General features: G+C 48.9%; 2 protein-coding genes across 2 annotated transcripts in view; one reads left to right on the top strand and one right to left on the bottom strand.

The window, feature by feature from the left end:
• Positions 1-753: 753 nt before the first annotated feature.
• On the top strand, positions 754-6,871 carry LOC135880888 (protein B4). Its single transcript, XM_065407271.1, has 5 exons — positions 754-769; positions 3,342-3,625; positions 4,347-4,485; positions 5,958-6,016; positions 6,407-6,871. The coding sequence occupies exons 1-5, from the start codon at positions 754-756 to the stop codon at positions 6,869-6,871; spliced, it is 963 nt and encodes a 320-aa protein (XP_065263343.1).
• Positions 6,872-14,072: 7,201 nt separating this feature from the next.
• The window catches only part of PLXND1 (plexin D1), a 134,679-nt gene continuing 127,961 nt past the window's right edge, over positions 14,073-20,790 (bottom strand). The window contains exons 35-36 of the mRNA XM_065407389.1: positions 15,955-16,029; positions 14,073-14,189 (exon numbers count right to left, since the gene is read on the bottom strand). Coding sequence (XP_065263461.1) covers positions 14,073-14,189; positions 15,955-16,029 — 192 coding nt within the window. The remainder of the gene's footprint in view (positions 14,190-15,954; positions 16,030-20,790) is intronic.

The raw sequence follows: 20,790 nt of genomic DNA, 5'->3' as shown, positions 1-20,790 counted from the left end.
CCCCAGCCCGGTGCAAATGAATGAGTGAGTGAGGGTGGGGGAGAGTGAGCGACAGAGGGAGGGGGGATGGAGTGAGTGGGCTGGGGCCTCAGAGAAGGAGCGGGCCAAGAGTGTTCGGTTTTGTGCGATTAGAAAGTTGGCAACCCTCGCGCTGTCCCTTTAAGGTGTTTGTGCACAAAGAACATGAGCTCAGTATGTCCAGCCATGTATGTATTCCCATCACCCGTACGCTCTGAACACTGGGATAGTCCATTCCATTAAAATCAGTGATGCACCACCCACATCCCGCCGCCTACTGCCACTTCGACACATGAGCTGACACAGTGCCCATGCACTGTGTAATTCACTTGTAAATTACATTTCCCAAATGAGGGGCTGCTGCTTTAATCTGTAAATTGAAGGCGATTGTTAGACTAACTCACAAGAACCTCTCTCGTTTGTGGAATCCTCCCCCGGACTATTCTCCCCAGCACCCACCAGCCTGTTGCAAAGAGTTGGCAAACTAAACTCAGCACTGCTGCCACCTGTTCCTAATCTCCTTGGCACTGGGATTTGAACAAGAATAATTAGCAGCTGCCAACTGCAGCCCTCTCAATTAAGATGCTAACCAGAGGAATTAGCAGGAAAGTGAGATGAACCTGTCAATAAAGCCTGCTTTGCAGCCAGTTTAGCTAGGCCTCTTTTAAGATAAAGTTTTGTTGTTGGTTTTTTTGTTTGTTTTAAAGTTTAGTGTCAGTATTCGAGCTTCTTGCAATGGACCTCAAGCCAGGTAAGGAAAGACACTTAAACAAACACTTTGAATGTGCATGCCTCTTCCTTGTTTATTTTTTTGGTCTCCACTGACTGTGAAGTCAAAGTTCTGATCCCCTTTGGTACAAACGAATCCTCTTAGGTATCAATCTGTGTCACTCTTATTTTCTTACTAAACTGTAGCCTCTCTGGGAAGGGGCTGAACTTGGATTCTCTTGGTTTATTTAAAGGAACTTACTTAACCCCCTGAACTCTTTTGGCTTGATGAAAAGCTCGGAGCTCCACTTAGGGCAGTCTGTGGAGAAGCTGGTGTGTATGGAGCTTAAGAGAGAAAAGGTCTAAACTTCCTGGAGTCTGGCTAGTGTGCAAGAGGCCCTTTAGCATCTACATGCTGCTCTGATAAATAACATTACCAATGTATCAGGAGGTAGCTATGTTTAGTCTATATCCACAAAAACAACAAGGATTCTGGTGGCACCTTAAAGACTAACAGATTTATTTGGGCATAAGCTTTTGTGGGTTAAAAAAACCCTCACTTCTTCAGATGCATGGAGTGAAAATTACAGATGCAGGCATTCTATAATGAGACATGAAGAGAAGGGAGTTACCTCACAAGTGGAGAACCAGTGTTGACAGGGCCAATTCAATCAGGGTGGACGTAGTCCACTCCCAATAATAGATGAGGAGGTGTCAATTCCAGGAGAGGCAAAGCTGCTTTTGTAATGAGCCAGCCACTCCCAGTCCCTATTCAAGCCCAAATTAATGGTGTTAAATTTGCAAATGAATTTTAGTTCTGCTGTTTCTCTTTGAAGTCTGTTTCTGAAGTTTTTTTTGTTCAAGAATAGTTGCTTTTAAATCTGTTATAGAATGTCCAGGGAGATTGAAGTGTTCACCTACTGGCTTTTGTATGTTACCATTCCTGATGTCTGATTTGTGTCCATTTATTCTTTTATGTAGGGACTGTCTGGTTTGGCCAATGTATGTGGCAGAGGGGCACTGCTGGCACATGATGGCATATATAACATTAGTAGACATGCAGGTGAATGAGCCCTTGATGGTGTGGCTGATGTGGTTGGGTCCTCTGATGGTGTCGCTAGAGTAGATATGGGGACAGAGTAAGCAATGAGGTTTGCTACAGGGATTGGTTCCTGGGTTGGTGTTTCTGTGGTGTGGTGTGTAGTTGCTGGTGAGTATTTGCTTCAGGTTGGGGGGCTGTCTGTAAGCGAGGACTGGCCTGTCTCTTAAGGTCTGTGAGAGTGAGGGATCATTTTCCAGGATAGGTTGTAGATCATTGATAATGCGCTGGAGAGGTTTTAGCTGGGGGCTGTACGTGAGGGCCAGTGGTGTTCTGTTATTTTCCTTGTTGGGCCTGTCCTGTAGTAGATGATTTCTGGGTACCCGTATTGCTCTGTCAATCTGTTTCCTCACTTCCCCAGGTGGGTATTGTAGTTTTAAGAATGCTTGATAAAGATCTTGTAGGTGTTTGTCTCTGGCTGAGGGATTGGAGCAAATTCAGTTGTATCTTAGCCCTTGGCTGTAGACAATGGATTGTGTGATGTGGTCTGGATGAAAGCTGGAGGCATGTAGGTAAGTATAGCGGTCAGTAGGTTTACAGTACAGGGTGGTGTTTATGTGACCATCACTTATTTGCACTGTAGTGTCCAGGAAGTGGATCGCTTGTGTGGACTGGTCCAGGCTGAGGTTGATGGTGGGGTGTAAAATGTTGAAATCCAGGTGGAATTCTTCAAGGGCCTCCTTTCTGTGGGTCCATATGATGAAGATGTCATCAATGTAGCGCAAGTAGAGGAGGGTCGCTAGGGGACAAGAGCCGAGGAAGCGTTGTTCAAGTCAGCCATAAAAATGTTGGCATACTATGGGGCCATGGGGGTACCCATAGCAGCGCCACTGACTAATGGTACCTTCTGATAGGCAGCAGAATGGCTGTGTGGTTAAACATTGGACTGGGGACTCTTGGGTTCTCTACCTAGCTTGCCCCTAGGTTTTTTGTGTGACCCTAGATCACTCTCTGTGCCTCAGTTACCCACCTGTAAAATGTAACTAATAATGCTTCCTTTGTCTATTTAGCCTGTCAGCTTCTGGGGCTAGGGTATCTCTCACTAGGTGTCTGCCTACACTACAGTTGGAGGTGTGACTTGCAGCTCATGTAGGCATACCGGTGCTAGCTTTCATCTAGCAAGCTTGCTGGAAATACTAGTGATGACACGGCAGTGTGGACTGCATAAGGCTGCCTGGAACTCTGGGAGTTACTTGCATTGCTAGCTCATGCTGACACCTGCACCATCACATCCTTACAGCTATTTTTAGCCACATTTGCTAGCTTAAAGCTAACACAAGTATGTCTTCCCAAACTGCAAATCCCACCTCCAACTACAGTGTAGACATACCCTGTGTGTTTGTACAGTGCCTAGCACAATGGGATGCTGGAATTGTAGATGCTACTATTAAAAACTGGTTTGTCCGTCCTCCACCTGCGAATTCACTTTAGCTTTCCTGATAACTATGGTGAGTTAAAAGGAGATTCATGTTGGTGCTTGGTTACAAGTATACAACCTCTTCAATTTACTTTTCAGCTGAAGTAACAAGAGTGGCCAGAATATCCAGCATCTTTGACCATAAGACTAGAGCTAACCACCCGCCAACTCTAAGCATGGTGATTGAAGCTCTGAAGGCCCAAAATGAGAAAAAGGGCACTTCTGTCATAGCCATCAAGCGCTACATCCTTGCCAAGTACCCAGCTGTTGACCCAATAAGGCTAAAATATCTGCTGAAGAAGGCCCTGACTAAAGGTCTTGACCATGGCTACCTGATCAGACCCCAGAACTCTTTGGCATTAGGGGCAACTGGAAGGTTCAAGGTGAGTGAATTGGCTTTCTACAAAGACAACCTTCAGTGGAAATTTTCTGCTAAAGAACCTGTAGCTTTAGGCAACATTATAGCAATTGTATGGGCCAGGGCTGTCTTACAGATAACTGGGTGGCAGCACACTTTGCATTGTGGGATGTGCCCCAAATGCCCTCTAGAGCAGTATTTCAAAGAGGAGGCTGGATGGGTGACAACTCTGGGCTAGGGAATGTTGTTTGTTTAAATGGACAGGCAGGGTTGTGAGCAGGTGCCATCGTCTCTGAGTGGGAGAACACAGTACTAATTACTGAAGAGTGAGTGCTCCGTAAAGGAGCTTGTTGTTGGCTAAAGGTGGATGTGGTATCTCTGTCCTGAAAATATTGATTCCTTCCCTGACTTGGATTCTGGGATGGCCTGGGACAACTAGATGTTACAATGCAGCTGGGTGAATGGGACAATAGGAAGTGACTTCCATCCCCAACTACTTTCCAGCCTTGGCTGCAAGTCCTCGCGTGATGTTGTGTTACGGAGGATGCTACACAAATTCTTACAGCCAAAGGGAAAGGCTCATGTAAGCCACCTGCCTCTAATTCAGGCAACACTTCTAATGCCTGCAGACCATCTTCTGTTCTTGTTTGGCCCTGGGTATAGCACTACTAAGTTGCTTGGTAGCAACCCTCAATGCATGTGCTGGAGCAGAGCAGTTTCACTGTTCTGTTCTGTTCTACTCCTAGCTAGCATCAGAAAAGCCCAAGCTTAAAAAAACCTCTAGGAACATGGATCCAGCTGGAGAAAAGGCTCCTAAATCAGAAAAGAAGGTGGCAAGGAAACCCAAAGCCAAGGAGACTGCTGACAAAAAAGCAGGAAGTAAAGGTAAGGGCCGCTCCTTCCTCTTCTTCCCCTAAACCCACATTCCCTGCTGAGATGTCAGCTGTGTGCAAGGAGGTCAGACCTGTGAATTTTAATGCCACCCAAGAAGACACATGTCCGTGTTCAGGGAGAGGGCTTCAGGATTCCCTCTACAGCCGTGAACTTGACGGACAACTGTAAGCATATAAGCTAGACTCCAAACTGCTGATTGCAGGAAGCAGTGGTGGAAAGACAGCCTTGCTTTGAAAACTAGCCATATATTCTGTTTTCTGTGGTGGGCCTGATCTTATAGAAGCGCAGAACATTTGTAGCAGTCACTGACTTCAAAGGGGGCTTATTTATTTCTGAAATATTGGGATCAAGGTGGGCACCCAAAATCAGTGGCCAATTCTGAGAACATGGCTGGATTTATGTGTTGCTCAACTGAGCGCGGCATAATGCCCAGAAGCCTGCTGCCTAGTTGCCTCGAGTTAGGAAGATTAGGCGACAGACTCTCCTAAAGAACACGTGGCGATAGTTAAAGACCATTGACTTCAATGGGAGTTAAGAATCGAAGTGCCCTTTATGGATCTGGGCAATGGATTTCTCAGAGCTGGGGAGCTGCCTAAATTAGCCAGGGGCTTAGGTGCCCAAGCGGCTGATATGGTGCGCCTGCCTGATGGCCCAGAGAGCGTTGCTTCCCTCTCCTGGGTGAGATGCCGATGCCTGGTCAGCTGCTTAAGTTGCCCATGCCCTAGCAGCTGAAACGCTCCGTACTGCTCACTCTTCCTCTCTTTCCCTGTGCCCCCAGCTGTCTCTATGCAGGTGCTGTGCTGCCCCCTTCCTATTGACCTGCCTCCAGCCCTGCTGCTGTGGGGTCTGACTGCTCTTAGGCATGCTCAGAGCACGGCCACAGGATTGGGACCTGCTGGCGATATAGGCATTCCTGTGTCTAGGTTGAACTCCCTCTTCAGGACCTCTGGTGCTTTGGTTTAAGCGAGGGCTCCAAGCATCTCATTGGCTGTGCCTACAACTAGGCTGCTTTGGAAATTCAGATCCGTGGAAACTTAAGTGCCTGGGGCATTTACCCACTGGGGTGGGGGTTGGGCAGTGGTGCCTGAGCTTTGAAAACATCAGTGGTGCTTGTTAGGTACCTAAACGCCTTAAAAATCTGACCCTAAATCAATGGTGCAGTGTTCCAGTAGCTTGCTCTAGCTATCTTCAAGGTGGAGTCAGCGTGCCAGGGCAATTGCTTTGTAGATGCTATTTGATATCTGATAGATGTCACAACTGCTTTGATCCCATACGAGGCATTTTTCCTATTAAATTAGCAGGGGCACTTCTAAGTCTGCACTAATAATACCTGAGCTTTGCTCAGAAGCTTAGGCCAGGAAGATCCAGAAGCCATTAAATATCATCCCTTGTACGGAATTGACTATCTTGTAAACATAAGTAACTGACTCATCCATGTCGTTTCTTTCCCATCTTCTCAACAGATGTGAAGGAGGAGAAACCAAAACCTGTGAGCAAGAAACCCAAGGCAAAATCCACTAATGTAAGTATTGGTTGCCAAATGAAGGATTCCATCTGTCTACCTTGCTCAGCTCTGTGAGCTCTTCACTTGTGACTAGCTTTAGGAGCTGCCGCTCTTGTATGTTCCTGTTTTAAGGAACTTGCCTGACTCTGTGGGGAATGTAGAATGGGAAGCTGTTTCCTTTCCAAGAGTCCTGAAGCGTTAACTCTGTTCTTCATGCTGTGAAGGAAATCGGCACTGATTGATTGGCTGTTTCTAAAACGCATGTCTTGCTACGCAGAATAAAGGCCACGCTTCTGAATTCAAAGCCGCCGCCGCCGCCTATAAGAATAATAAACTAACTTTGGCACAGGCTTGTGGGTGACCTAGTACATGCTATTGCAGTGACATTCATCCTCCTCTCTCTTGTAGGCCCAGCCCAAAGCTCCTGCTAAGCTGAAGACACCCAGTGATGCTCGAAACATTGTGAAAGGTGACAAGAAACCAAGTACAAAACAGGCACCTCAAGCCAGGGCAGCTGGGCCCAAGAAAGCCACCTCCAAAGGGAAGCCCGTCTCAGAAGCAGATGGTGCCTCCAAAGGAGAGGCAGAGCATGGAGACAAGATCAGCACTTCCAAAGCCAAGGGGGCAGCTCCTGGGGCCACGGGGGCTGCAAAAGCAAAGGTGACTAAAGGTGGAAATGGGCCGGCCAAAGCAAAGGCCGCTGGTGGGACAAAGAAAACCACTGCCAAAGGGAAGCCTGAGGCAAAGGGCCCTGTGAAAGGCAAGGGGAAGAAACCTGAGGCAGCCACAGGCTCTCTGCTCAGCAAAGAGAAGGATGCAGGAGAAGGTAAAGCCTCTAAAACCGGCAGCAAGCTTAGCAAGAAAGCAAACTAGGGCTTCCCTGCACTGAAGGGACAACTGCTTTGGGTGGGGGATGGGGCACGTGTGCAAAATGGCTGTCCCCAGCCTGAGGAACATGGCAGCTCTGTCTCCCAGTTCCAGATGAGCCCAAACAATGTTTTTAAACTATGCTGAAGTGTGCTCCAGTCACTGCTGTTAACATCTTTTAATCTCTGGTGAACTAAGCTAACTGATTTTAATCTTTTGTCTTTTTTTCAATAAAGTTACTGTATCCTAATAACTAAACCCTGTTACTGGAGTCATGTTCCTCCCGCCTGGGATAAGGACCTGGCAGGTCATCTTGACACACCCTGTCATAACCCTGGAAACTGCAAAGCATCAATTCCTTCTGCCTCTTCCCTCCCACCCCCTGCAAATCCAGCTAGGTTGAAACCTGAGCTTGAGCCCAGCTGTGGTGGATTCCAGCCTCATAATTAGGACAGTGATAAATGCCAGTTGGGTGAAAGGGAGCAAAGTGTGAGTGTGGCAGCAGTCCAGGTTGGGGGTGGGTGGGGAGAATAACATCAGGCTAATGAACAAAATACAGTCAGGGATGGAGTTCCATAATGTGAAACTGCAGCCACGTTCTGCAAACATGCCCTCTGGCTCCAGCCGGTGTTGGGTGTCCAGCCCTCATGAACCCATAGGTTGCTGGGCTACATTAGTTATACGAACTTGAGGAAAGGGCCCAAGCCATCAATCACAAATGTAGCGCTGCTGTAGTGACGTTCAGCCTCCAAACTTCTGCAGTCTAGTGCTATGATTAGGGCAGAAAGCCTCCAATTAAATCCTAGCTTAAGGACCAGCCAAGCTAGCACTTGCTAAAATCCCACTTGCTAAAGGTCTGAAGTAAGTGTGTGTGTGTGTGTGTGTGTGTGTGTGTGTGTGCGCGCCTTCTTAGCAAAGCCACCAATGGATGCTGGCACCATGTGGCTTGTAATTTCTAATAGGAATAGCAGCAGGTAGCTACAGATGTCCTAGGCCCCCTTCATCTGTGCCTGTTGCACCAGTGTGTGCCGAGTGGAGACACTTGTGGTGGTTAGATAGATTTACCCCACCAGTGTGACCAACTGTACAGCTGGTTTTCCCCCCCCGAGAGGCATTGGATAGACTCTGATTGACCTGGTCAGTGCCCCTTCAGGCAGAATAACTGCTGTTTGTCCTGCTATAGGGCTTAAGGGAGTTGAGGGAACTTATTTCTCTGCCCCCCCCCCCCCCCTTCCAATTGACTCAATGGCACGTGGACAAATCCTTAATTGGATTTGTATTCTCTGTGGGGAAACTCCATAGTAGTAATGGCAGCCACTACTCTTCCTTATCCTCTGCTGTGCTTAAACCTGTAGTTAGTACTTCTCAGTGTCACACCACAGCCCCCAATCGCCTTTCCGTGTGCCTGGGGGTGTGGGGCCTGAGCCCAGTGAATGAGACACTCTCCAGCCTTTCCTAGTGGAGCTGGCCAGCCACTAAAACAGAAGCCAAATGGGCTCTGCTTCCGCCCCCTACCTGTGGTACCCTTAACTGCTTCGCTGTTACTCCCAGTCAAGTGGAACAGTGTCAGGTTGCGTCTCAATGACTGGAGCAATAAGGACCCAGAGGAAGGAGGGTTTCCAGGTGTCTGGTTTCTGACTGGAATGCGCAGCTGACTGGATGTTAAAAGTACAGTTACCTGCATTAACTGGCCTCTGCCATCCGGCCTGACAGAGAGAACAGGCTGGCTGTGTGTGTCCGTCTGCTGCCCTGATTTCCCCTCACTGGCCCCTCTCTCCAGGGACTGACCTCCCCTGCCCCTCTGTGCCTTGATTTCCCTGGCCCCTTGCTATGCCTCAATTTCCCTGGCTCCAGGGACTGACCTCCCACAACCTCCTGTGCCTCAATTTCCCCTGCCTGGCCCCTTGTTCCAGGAATCCTTGGCCCTGCTGTACCTCGATTTTCCCCTCCCCAGGCCTTCACTACAGGGACTGCCCTGATTTACCTACCCTGACCCCTTACTCTAGGGAGCAACCCCCCTGTCCTGCTGTGCCTTGATTTTTTCCACCCCAGCCCCTTGCTCTGGGGACTGACCCCTGCTGAAGGCACTAAACCTAGCTAGTCGCTAGAGGTCATAGGCATGTGGAGGGTGGCCAGGTGCCTGCTTTTTGACCGGAAAGTCTCTAGTTGACAAGGGGACCTTACAGTGTCTGGTTGGATCTACTGAGTGGACCCCCAAAGTCTGGTTACTGTGAGTGGGGAGGCAGTGGGTCATCACCTGCTACAGCCTCTACTCAGCTGGGGCGCATCCTACTTTCGTTGGGCGTCTGCAGCTTGGGTTGCCAACTTTCTACTTACACAAAACTGAACATGCCCCGCCCCCTGCCCCTCTCCTCATCTGAGGCCCTGCCCCTTCTCTGAGCCCCCCCCCCACTCACTCCATTTCCCCCCTCTCCTTTTGTCGCTTGCTCTCCTCACTCGCTTGCTCATTTTCACCAGGCTGCGTCAGGGGGTTGGGATGCGGGAGAGGGTGAGGACCCTGTGGTGGGGCCAGGGATGAGGGGTTTGGGGTGCAGGAGGATGCTCTGGGCTGGGACTGAGGGGTTTGGAGGGTGATCAGAATTGGGGCACAGAAGGGGTTCAGGGGTGCAGGTTCTGGGTGGCGCTTACCTCAGGCAGCTCCCAGAAGCAGCGTCATGCGCCTCCTTCCCCCCCCCCCCCAGCTCCTATGCAGAGGTGCGGCCAGGTGGCTCTGCGAGCTGCCGTCTGCAGGCGCTGCCCCTACACCTAGGAGTGGGAGAGGTGACATGCTGCTGCTTCTGGGAGTCACGCAGAGCCATGGCAGGCAGGGAGCCTGCCCCCCTGTGCTGCCAACTGGACTTTTAACAGCCTGGTCAGTGGTGCTGACCAGAGCCGCCAGGGTCCCTTTTTGACCGTATGTTCAGGTAGAAAAACCCAAACACCTGGCAACCCTAGCTGCAGCTCCCAGCCCCAGCTCTGCAGATGAGTCCCTCCTGACCTGGGCAGTGGGGGGATGAGAGGGGAAAGCAGCGAGTGATTGGGGGGGGCGGGGTGAGGGGCAGAAGAGGAGTGGAGGGGGGGTGGGGCCTTGGGGGAGGAGGTGGGGGTAGGGCTTTGGGGGAATAGGCAGGACACAGGTAGGGCCTTGGGGGAAGAGGCGGGGCAGGGGAGGTTCCCGCACTCTTGCTGGTGTTTTTAAATATTATCAAGGTGGCAACGCTAGGTGTCACCGGCATTCTCAAAACCACTGCTGCGGTGGGGGTCCTGCCCACAGCTAACAAGCTGCTTGGAGTGCTCACTGATGCCACACCCCCTGGCTCTTGGGTGCCCCGAAGTAAGATTTTCCATCCTGGTGCTCCCCTGCCTAGCTCAGGGGCCAATCCTGTAGGTGTTCTCAGCGCATACCTATGACCTGCTACTTGGCACAAAGGCAGCCAGTTCTGGAGTGTGTGTCAAAAGTGATGAGGGGCCTCAGCTGGGATGTGGCCGACTAAGTTCAAATCCCTGCTTTATGTGGAGCAGGGACTTGAAACCTGGCTACTGTGTGCATGTGTCTCTTTGCAGGTTGGCTACCTAGGCCAGGTCAGTTGCTCAGGTGCCAGGAGTGGGCTCACAGTTGAGCACTCAGCACAGGGAGGCACCAAAAGCCCAGATCAATGGTAGTCAGGTACTTAAAATACCTTTCGAGGCTCTAAGTCTAAGCTCCTCTTTGTTCTTCTGCATTTCATTCTGGGCTATCTTAATCATTTCCCCACTCAGCCTGGGGGCTTCTGAGGCTCCCTGCCTTAGGCACCTAGCTCTCCTCCATGCTGTATGTGGGGACTGTGGGGGTGCCTAACTCAGGGCAGAGGAGTCTACTAGGTGGCAGGCTCCTGGGTAGATATGGCCACTGGTGTGGGGCTGGCCCTAGCTGACAGGAAATGCATGGAGGGGATCATCGCCTTTTTATGTTTGCATGAGATTTCATAGTAGCGTGGGCGCTGCACACCCACTAGTGTTTATAAATGGATGTAGCTATAACCTGGCCATCATATAAATCCTCAGATATGATGAAAATAGCCAGCCCTGTGCAGTAGAATGCAGCCATCTTTCTCACTTTTGGAAGCGTAAAATAAGGTGACCAGAGAGCAAGTGTGAAAAATCAGAACACAACTTTCCCCCTGCCCTGGGGTGGGGTGGGGTGGGAGAAGGGCTTTTACAGTTGCATATATAAGATACAGCCACTAATAGTGGAACAGTCCTGATAATAGTGGGATGTCTGAGCACCCTAGCTTAAAAGCCACAGAGTGAGAGATTCTACCTCTGATCCAGGGCTTGATGTTGTAGTACTGTATGTGACACCACTCTTCACTCAACTAGTGTGCAAATAAATTCCTCCATGAAGGTGTAGGAGAAACCTGGGGCTGAAATCAGCCAGGCAGCGAGGCAACTGTTATGGTGTATGCCCTGTGCAGAATTCCCCCCCCCCCCCAAAATGCTGTTGGCCAAAAACTTTCCCACACGTTTGATCACCATGTTTTATTACAAAGATAAGTTTTCAAAGATTCCACCAAATAGCAGGTAAGAGAACCACACTGACAAATACATGACAAAGTTAAAAATATATTACAAAGACTCAGGGTTCAAGGCAATACAGCCAACCCTCAAGCTCTGTTGCTTCCAAAGGGTTGAAGCAAACAGCATGTTTCCTTTTTTTTTTTTGCTTTGGAAAAAAGATTAAATAAGCACAGGCCATAAGGCTTGCTCGCCAACCACAGCACCTGGAGCAGATCCATAGCCTCACACTAATTAGCCTGTTACCTTCCCAGTGTTTCAACACAGGGATCACCATCTCATGGGAACGTCCCCTTGCTCCCCTTCGTCACACCCCCGCCGTATGCTCTGACACGTCTCCCCTTCAACTTCCCCACATTGGCCCTGTGTGTATCTGGCAGCTGCTCACAGTTTTTAAAGAAGAAAAATTAAGTTTTTTTAAAAATCTCTTTCAAAATAAAATGTAGCCCAGCTACATGTGTAACATTTCTAGGCTGAAGCCACTTATTCAGCAACTACAGTTCGACTGCCACAGTGTATGTACTTTTCTGCAGTTCTGGTTAAGCCTTTCTTTCCCCTCTCCCCTCCCCCCCCCAATAATGTGTGTAAGTTTTAAAATATATATAATATAAAATCAGCGGTGATGCTCCAAATCCCCATAGAAATAGTCTATACTCAAGGCATTTCTGACAGAGGCCCTGGCAATGATCCAGCCAGGGGATTTTTTTGGTTGAACCAAAGTAGCTCACTGCCAGGTTGATTATTAGCCAAGTCCTCAGACGGCAGCCATGTGCATTATGGAGATTCCCCTTTAAACCCTGCCTTGGGTGAGGTAGTAGCTTTTTTTGTATTTTTGGTAGTATGAACGTTTGGTGCCAAACTGGATTTGGAGTTCATGGGCAGTTTGGCTTTTCTTGCATTCATGTGCTGGCGTCTGGTATGTGCAGCTAGCGAAGGCTCCATCTCTAAAAGGGAGCCATGGAATTGTGTTGTAGTCCATCACCGGTGGGCAACAAGGAAGCAAGAGAGCTTGTGTTCCAAGGCGCTGCCCTTCTGCAAGCAGCATAAAGGAATCTGGGAGAGCGAAGTTAGGGTGACATTTTTCTCTGTTATACCAGTGTAAATCCAGAGGCAATGTAGCAAAGTTGCTCCAAGTCACAGCAGTTACTCCAGCTTTACAGGCATGTAACTCCATTGACTTGGAGTGACTTAAATGGAGTTACTCTCCATTTACACTGGCTTAACTGTGGGCAGACTTTGTCCCACAATAGCCTAAAATAGTTGGCGTCATTCCAGCTTGCAGGGATTGCTAGCTAGGCTAATTCTGTAAAAGGCGTTTGGAGTGTCACTACATTTTCTTTGCTGCTGTTTGGGCTGATACAGCAATAACCTTCTATTCATTTTAAGTCAGCATGCCAGACACAGCAAGCCCAGAAGCTGTTTTAGGAACAGACCCATAATCCTGGCCTTGATTTAGTTTATTTCCATCACAACGTCCTACATTTTCACCAGTCCCATGAGTATAACTCACAGCTGCTGAGCACCGTGTGAGCTCCAAAAGATGTTCAGCGGGACTACCTGACATTGGGAGCACAGCTTTGGCCAATTCTGCACTGTTCCACCAGTGTAGATACTAAATAACAAGTTAAACTCACTGGCATTACTCCAGATTTACACTGAGACGAATTCAACTGTGGGTTGTGCATGCTGGAAGATAGGGACGATGGTATAAAGGGAAGAAAACTTTTCCCTTTGACCCCTAATGTATCTTTTCCTTTTACTTCTAGGTAAAATTATTCCTGTGACCAGCTCGATGAAAAGTGGCTATTTAGGGGAGATTTGTCAACTCCAGTTCAGTGTGTGCACAAACATCTGGGAAACTTGGGGAAGTGGGAACAGCTGCCCCGATTTGTTCCTCTCTGAAATTGTCAAATGGACAATACAATCCTTCCAGCTAGATAATTACCATTTCCGTTAGGGGTAAAGTGCTTTCGCATGTCTTGACTACTTTGGAAGCAATCTCACTGTCTAGTCCATGAGTTCCCCACCTGGCACAAGTTGCAGATGGAGTGGTTATGTTTACACATACAGTACAAAAATAAAAGGCACAAAAAACATCTAATGCAGCAGATAGTGTACAGTAAACAAATTCCCTGGTATTTAAAACATACAGAAGTAAGAGGGGTATAGTTAAGGGAGTTCTGCTGCTGCTCCAATAGCCTTTGAAATCTCCATACATCACTCCCTGAGGCTTCCCCGCTGCTTTGCATCCACCATTATCGCTTGCCTAGCCTGGGCTCTAGTCTGCGAGGAGTCTCTCGGGAAGCAGGAATGCAGGGAGATGATGGCTGCTCACACGCAGGTTAAAGGAAAATAGAAAGTGGCACATCTCTAGTTCTGGCTTGAAAGAGCAAATAAATTATGGGCACCACGCAGTGCAGATCAACAAAAGGGATTTGAAGCTATCTGAAACGTTGTTTGGTGGCTTCTCATCCCTTGCTGGCTCATCTCATCAATGGCCATGCCCACCAACAATGTGGTGACACAGTAACCGTAAGAGAACCAATCAAATATATATCTACATGTATATATTTTGTTTAAAGGCATGTTCCCTAGTGGACAGTGCACTACAGAGAAGGTCACTTCCAGGAGCAGGTTCGGTCCAGAGCACCCCCTAGGCCTCACTGCAACACTCGTAAATATTGTCCTCCATGAGCGCGATCACTTGCTCAAACTTGTGCTGCAGCTGCGTGCGTCTCGTGGTGGGGTTGGAGTCCAGGGCATTCACTATCTGTAGGAGCAAGAGCAGTGAAGCGATTAATGCAACATGCGCCAGCCTTGCCCTTTCTGTGTTCCAAACAGGTGGTGTGGGGAAAGGATGAACCATCCGGGCCTGATGAGGTGTGGAGGAGGGGGCTATTTGCCCTGTTACTGGATTTTTTTCAGCATCCCCCCATCCCTCCCCGGCCTTTTGTTAAGCATTTTTGGAGCCACAGATTGCTGACTGATCCAGGCTACATTTCACTTTCAGCCATCCTTGCCAAACAGCACTCAGATCAGATGAGACTAGGTTACTGGTCTTCCAAGCAGCCAAGGGATCGGAGAGAGAGAGAGAGTGTGTGTGTGTGCTGGCTGCCACCTCAGGGCTGGGCCAGCTCACTGTAAAACAAATAGGACTCCATTAGGACTGCTCTTTAAAGGGGGGCTCACCTGGACCTCCTTTTCCACACCCACAGATTTGTGGGGACAATTAACTGTGGGTGGAAGTGAAGGCACATAGACATCTGGCTATCTGATTTGTGGGCACAACAAGGAGCCACCTACATGCTCTCATTTGCATCCACAAACACTTGCAAGAGCAAACTTCAGGCCAGAAGAAGGGAGAATGACTTGTAAATTGAGACCTGTTCTGAATTCGCTGGTGATCTGACAAAAGGGTTGAAAATGCACCTAGGTTTTAAAAAATCTGTAACTGACTTTACAGAAAGGAGAGAGAGAGGGTTGAGTGGAGACAAAGGGTACGTCTACACTTACTTCCTGGTTCGGCGGCAGGCAATCGATCTTCTGGGATCGATCCCGGAGGTGCTCGCCGTCGATGCCGGTACTCCAGCTCGGCGAGAGGAGTACGCGGCATCGACGGGGGAGCCTGCCTGCCGCGTCTGGACCCGCGGTAAGTTCGGACTAAGGTACTTCGAATTCAGCTACGTTAATAACGTAGCTGAATTTGCGTACCTTAGTCCGAAGTGGGGGGTTAGTGTGGACCAGGCCAAAGAGAGAGAGAGAGACACCAGACAGATATGGACATCCTAGATCCTCAGCTAAGGCCATTCCATCAGTAACAAAGAACAGTCTCTTCCTTGTTCAGACTCTTTTCGGTGGGACTGAGGACTGATAAATCACAAAAGGACATCAGAGAGACAAGGTAAGGAAGGTAATATCTTTTATTGGACTAACTTCTGTTGGTGAAAGAGACAAGCTTTTGAGATTACACAGAGCTCAGAGGTCTGGGATTGTTGTAATCCAGTGGCTCTACTCGGTCAATGATTTTTTAGAATCTAGCAAAGTTATGAATTTAAGTTTAAAGCATAACTCTGTTAGACATGAAAAATCATGGACTGAATAGAGACACTGGATTTATGGCTTATTAAAACAATGTATAACCCACTAACAGCCCCCCTCCTAGCTACCTCTCCCACCCCCCCGTTTCTTTCCCCCCTACGTCTGGAGGGGTGTTAATGCGCCACTTCACCTTGAATAGTTCCTTGAAATATGTGTTTATTTATGCTGAGCAATCTGTTCCACCTTACATTTAGCTGTGACACTCTGAGTACCTTTCCCAGACCTGAAGAAAAGCTCTGTGAAGCTTGGAAGTGTGTCTCTCTCACCAACAGAAGTTGGTACAATAAAAGATATTACCTCACCCATCCTGTCTCTCTAATATCCTGAGACTGACATGGCTACACCAATGCTGCATATAAAAGGACATCAGATATTTCCCCACAGTTACCTAGAATGCTGAGTACTGACTTCACCTCCAGACAAATGAAGCTGCTTACCTGAGTGCGGTATCTTTTGGCATATTTGTATATTTCAGCCATGGCCACATTGGTGTTAAACTCATTCCGATATTTCTTCATAAAAGATAAAACAAACAGGGGAGGAATATTAATCCAAATGCAGGAATCCAGTTCGTTCAACAAAAAGCAACTGGAGTAATAAAAGGCTTAGATCTGATGTGCTGTAAGTTAACACTGGATCAAAATGCTTGGACTCTTGTTCCCGTCTACATTATTCAAGATATATGTTATACTTGTTTAGTGACTTCAGAGGCAAAGGCCAAAATTTATTCCTGGCACAAACAGGGCCCACCTCCATAGATTACAGTGGGAGTGGCATTTGTTTATGCCAGGGATGAATTTGGCACCATTTTAATAATACTATATAGCACCGGGGTGTATGGGGTTGTCAGGGAGGGGTAGTACCTCTGATGGGGGAGCAGTCATACTCCTAGGAGTAGCTCATCCACTTTGGTCCCCACTTGACACCCAGCTCTCACCTGTGGCTCCAAGTAGCTGTCAGCATGCGACAGCGGCCACACCCCGGAGACCGTCTCGACTGGCGGGCTAAACCAGGTGAGGGTAGCCGATGAGTATGAGACTCTCGGTGAGTTAGGGCCTGTCTACCCATTGCATGCGAAGGCTGGATGCGGCTGACTGAGGCAACCTGGTTCAATGGTCAGGAAGGCGGTGACAGCAAGCGTTGTGGAACGCTTAAGAGCACGACAAGACACGTAGGCGTCCTGGTCATCCACTGCGCCCTGCCCTATCTCCAGCCGTCTCGACTTCTGTCCTGCCACTGGATACAGATAGGAACTGGGAACAGAGAGTGAGGCTGACGTTGCGCAACTCTCCCTCACTTTAATCCAATTCACGTGCAAGTCTCAACATCATATATATCATATCATATATCACATCATATCAAGTCCTGTGGTGATGGGCGAGCGACAAAGCAGCAGGTGTGGATACACTGGAAGCTGTAGCCGCGGACCTGCACATAGGCGGCTCAGGCATAATGGTCGTTCCTCACTGACCGAAGCAGCAGTGGAGCTCGGCATCTTCTTGAGTGACTGAGCAGCCCTATTCAGGATTGCACTGCTCACCTCCGTAGAACGAGGAGGGGGCTAGAAAAGGTGCCCTAAACATTGCCTGCTTCACCTTACCCTGGCCAGCACACCGCGGCTGGCGGGGATCCGATAAAAGCGGTCGAACAAAAACAAAAACAAAACTTAGAGTGACACCGATCACTATTGGCACATGGAATGTGCGCACGTTACTGGACAACATCACGGCAGACAGACCGGAGAGAAGAACAGCACTTGTCGCTAGAGAGCTCGCACGCTACAACATTGACATTGCAGCCCTTAGCGAAACTCGCCTTGCTAATGAAGGACAGCTGTCCGAGTCAGGCGGTGGCTATACATTCTTTTGGAGTGGCCGCAGCAGTGATGAGCGTCGCAAATCTGGAGTTGGCTTCGCCATCAAGAATCATCTTGTTCGGAAACTTGCCAGTTCCCCCAAGGGTATGAATGACCGGCTCATGACAATGCAGCTTCCGCTTCAAAAAGGAAAACAAGCTACTTTGATCAGCGCATATGCTCCTACAATGACCAACCCAGAGGATGTGAAGGATAAATTCTACGAAGAACTAGATACTCTGCTATCGTCAGTGCACCGCACAGACAAGCTGATTCTGCTTGGTGATTTTAACGCAAGAGTCGGATGCGATGCTGCAGCCTGGGAAGGAGTCATCGGGAAAAACGGAGTGGGAAAGTGTAACAGCAATGGCCTGTTACTGCTGAAAACTTGTGCAGCACATGACCTTCTGATCAGCAATACGGTCTTCCGCCTTCCTACCCGTAACAGGACTTCGTGGATGCATCCCCGTTCCAAGCACTGGCATTTGATCGATTATGTCATCATCAGGAGAAGGGACAGACAAGGTGTCAGGGTTACAAAAGCTATGTGTGGCGCTGACTGTTGGACGGATCATAGGCTCATAGTATCCAAAATGAAGCTCCGTATCATGCCGAAGAGACGACCACAAGGCTGTAAGGCTTTCAAAAGGATCAACGTGTCGAAGCTGAAGAACAGCCGCATCACTGAAAATCTAGCGGAAGACCTAGAGAATGAGCTTGCTGATCTTCATATTGAGGATGACGCTGAGAAAGATGGGAGCGATTCCGCAACACTGTCCATACAGCTGCATCGAAGATATTGGAGCCCTCCACATGCAGGTAACAAGACTGGTTTGACGAAAATGATGCAGAAATCCAGGCCTTACTTGCTGAGAAGCACCGCCTGCATCGTGCATATCAAAACGATCCATCCTCAGCGGCAAAGAAGACCGCCTTTATCAACGCTCGCAGAACAGCACAGAACCGACTGCGCAAAATGTGGGACTTGTGGCTGAGCGCCAAAGCAGATGAAATACAGGCATATGCGGACAGGAACGACTATAAGCAGTTTTATGAAGCCCTTAACACACTCTATGGTCCACAGTCTTCTGGGAGCTTTCCCCTCCTGAGCTCTGATGGTACTGTGCTCCTTACAGAGAAGACGCAGATTCTCCAGAGATGGGCTGAACACTTTGAAGCAATTCTCAATCGCCCCTCAGTCATCAATGATGAGGCCATTGACAAGATGCCCCAGGATGCAGTCAATGACTCCATGGATGCTTCACCAGAAGAGGACGAAGTGAAGAAAGCTATCAATCAGCTGTCAAGTGGCAAAGCCCCAATGCCATACCAGCAGAGGTGTACAAAGTTGGTGGACCCGTGCTGCTACGGAAACTCACTGAGCTGTTTCAGTCCTTCTGGAAGCAGGGAACCATTCCACAAGAATTTAGAGACGCGTCCATCTTGCACCTCTATAAGAGGAAGGGCAATCGCCAGGTATGCGACAATCACCGTGGAATCTCGCTGCTTTCTACAGCGGGGAAAGTTCTTGCACGGGTTCTGTTGAACCGATTGATCACTCACCTGGAGAAGGGCTTACTGCCAGAATCACAGTGTGGCTTCCGCAAGGGACGTAGGACTATTGACATGATCTTCGCTGTGCGTCAGCTACAGGCGAAATGTCAAGAGCAGAATCGTGAACTCTACACAACTTTTGTGGACCTCACGAAAGCATTTGACTCTGTCAGTTGCCAGGGCCTGTGGAGGATCATGTCGAAATTTGGCTGTCCAGACAGATTTATACGAATGGTACGTCAATTTCATCATGGTATGATGGCTCGTGTCCTGGATGACAGTGAAATATCTGAGGCCTTCCCAGTCACCAACGGCGTCAAGCAAGGGTGTGTTTTAGCACCCATTTTGTTCAGCATGATATTCTCTGCCACTTTGACTGATGCCTTTCAACACTGCACTGAAGGAGTAGGCCTGAAGTATAGAACTGACGGGAAACTATTCAATCTGAGGCGACTGCGTGCCATCACCAAGGTGAAGGAAACTGTACTTCGAGACTTTCTCTTTGCCGATGATTGTGCTCTGAATGCTAGTACAGAGCCAGAAATGCAAGCCAGTATGGACAAGTTTTCAACTGCATGCAACAACTTCGGTCTCACCATTAACATCAAGAAGACTGAGGTTATGCACCAGCCAGTTCCCCACGCTCCGTACTCAGAACCGTCCATCACTGTAAATGGACAGAGACTTCAGACAGTGGACCACTTCACGTACCTGGGCAGTACCCTTTCCCGAGCAGTGTCAATCGATGATGAAGTAAACTGCAGAATTGCTAAAGCCAGCTCTGCATTTGGCCGATTGCGCTCCAATGTTTGGGAACGTTGAGGGATCAGCTTACCAACGAAGCTGAAGGTCTACCGAGCAGTGGTGCTTCCAACTCTGCTGTACGCCTGCGGGACCTGGACTGTCTATCGGAGTCATGCACAAAGGCTCAATCACTTCCACATTTCCTGTCTGCGAAAGCTTCTAAAAATCAGATGGCAGGACATAGTGCCCAATACTGATGTCCTTACTAGAGCCAGTCTGCCATCAGTTCACACATTGCTGATGAGAGCCCAGACCAGGTGGGCCGGACATGTTGTGAGAATGTCAGATGAACGCATTCCTAAACAGCTCTTCTATGGAGAACTCACTCAGGGAAAGCGCTCCCATGGAGGACAAAAGAAGCGGTTCAAGGACACGCTGAAGACCTCTTTGAAGTCCTTCGAGATCAACACCGCCACATGGGAAACCTTCGCACTGAACCGTTCAGAATGGCACAGCCTCATTCACACAGGCAGTAATACTTCTGAGGCGAGGCGTATTGCTGAGGCTGAAAAAAAGCGTGAGCTGCGCAAGTCCAGAGCTGCTCGTACATCATCGACAGTGCCATTATACGTCTGCCCGACATGTGACAGGACGTTCCACGCCCGAATCGGACTGATCAGTCATCTTCGGACGCATAGAGCCCGGTCATCGAAAGAATGAGTTGTTGAGGTCTTCATCGATAACGATGGACGAACATCATCAATATAGCACCATTCATCTGTAGATCTCTGTGATGGGGTGTATAACCCAGCCTGGCGTGTATATCCCAATTAATCCACCTGGTTGCATGTGAAGGGTGGGCCAGGACTCATAAAAGCTGAAGCCCAGCTGGGGAGTCGAGGGCAGAAGGGTTCTGCAGAGAGTGAAGGAAGAACGCTGTAGTCACTCTTTTGGTGGCAGACAGCAGAGGAACGGCATATAGCAGTTGGCTGTAGCAGTTCTGATGGTGTTGGGTGTCCCTGCTGGATAGCTGAGCCCGGAGGTAAAGGGGAAGAACTGGCTCCACCAGGGAGAGGCCAAACCCAAGAGCAGGTGGTGATCCTGAAGCAGCTTAGCAGAG

Source organism: Emys orbicularis, chromosome 7 (genome assembly GCF_028017835.1).
Source record: "Emys orbicularis isolate rEmyOrb1 chromosome 7, rEmyOrb1.hap1, whole genome shotgun sequence".
Taxonomy (NCBI): Eukaryota; Metazoa; Chordata; order Testudines; family Emydidae; genus Emys; species Emys orbicularis.
The sequence above is the reverse complement of the archived record's forward strand: the minus strand, read 5'-3'. Positions and strand labels throughout refer to the sequence as shown.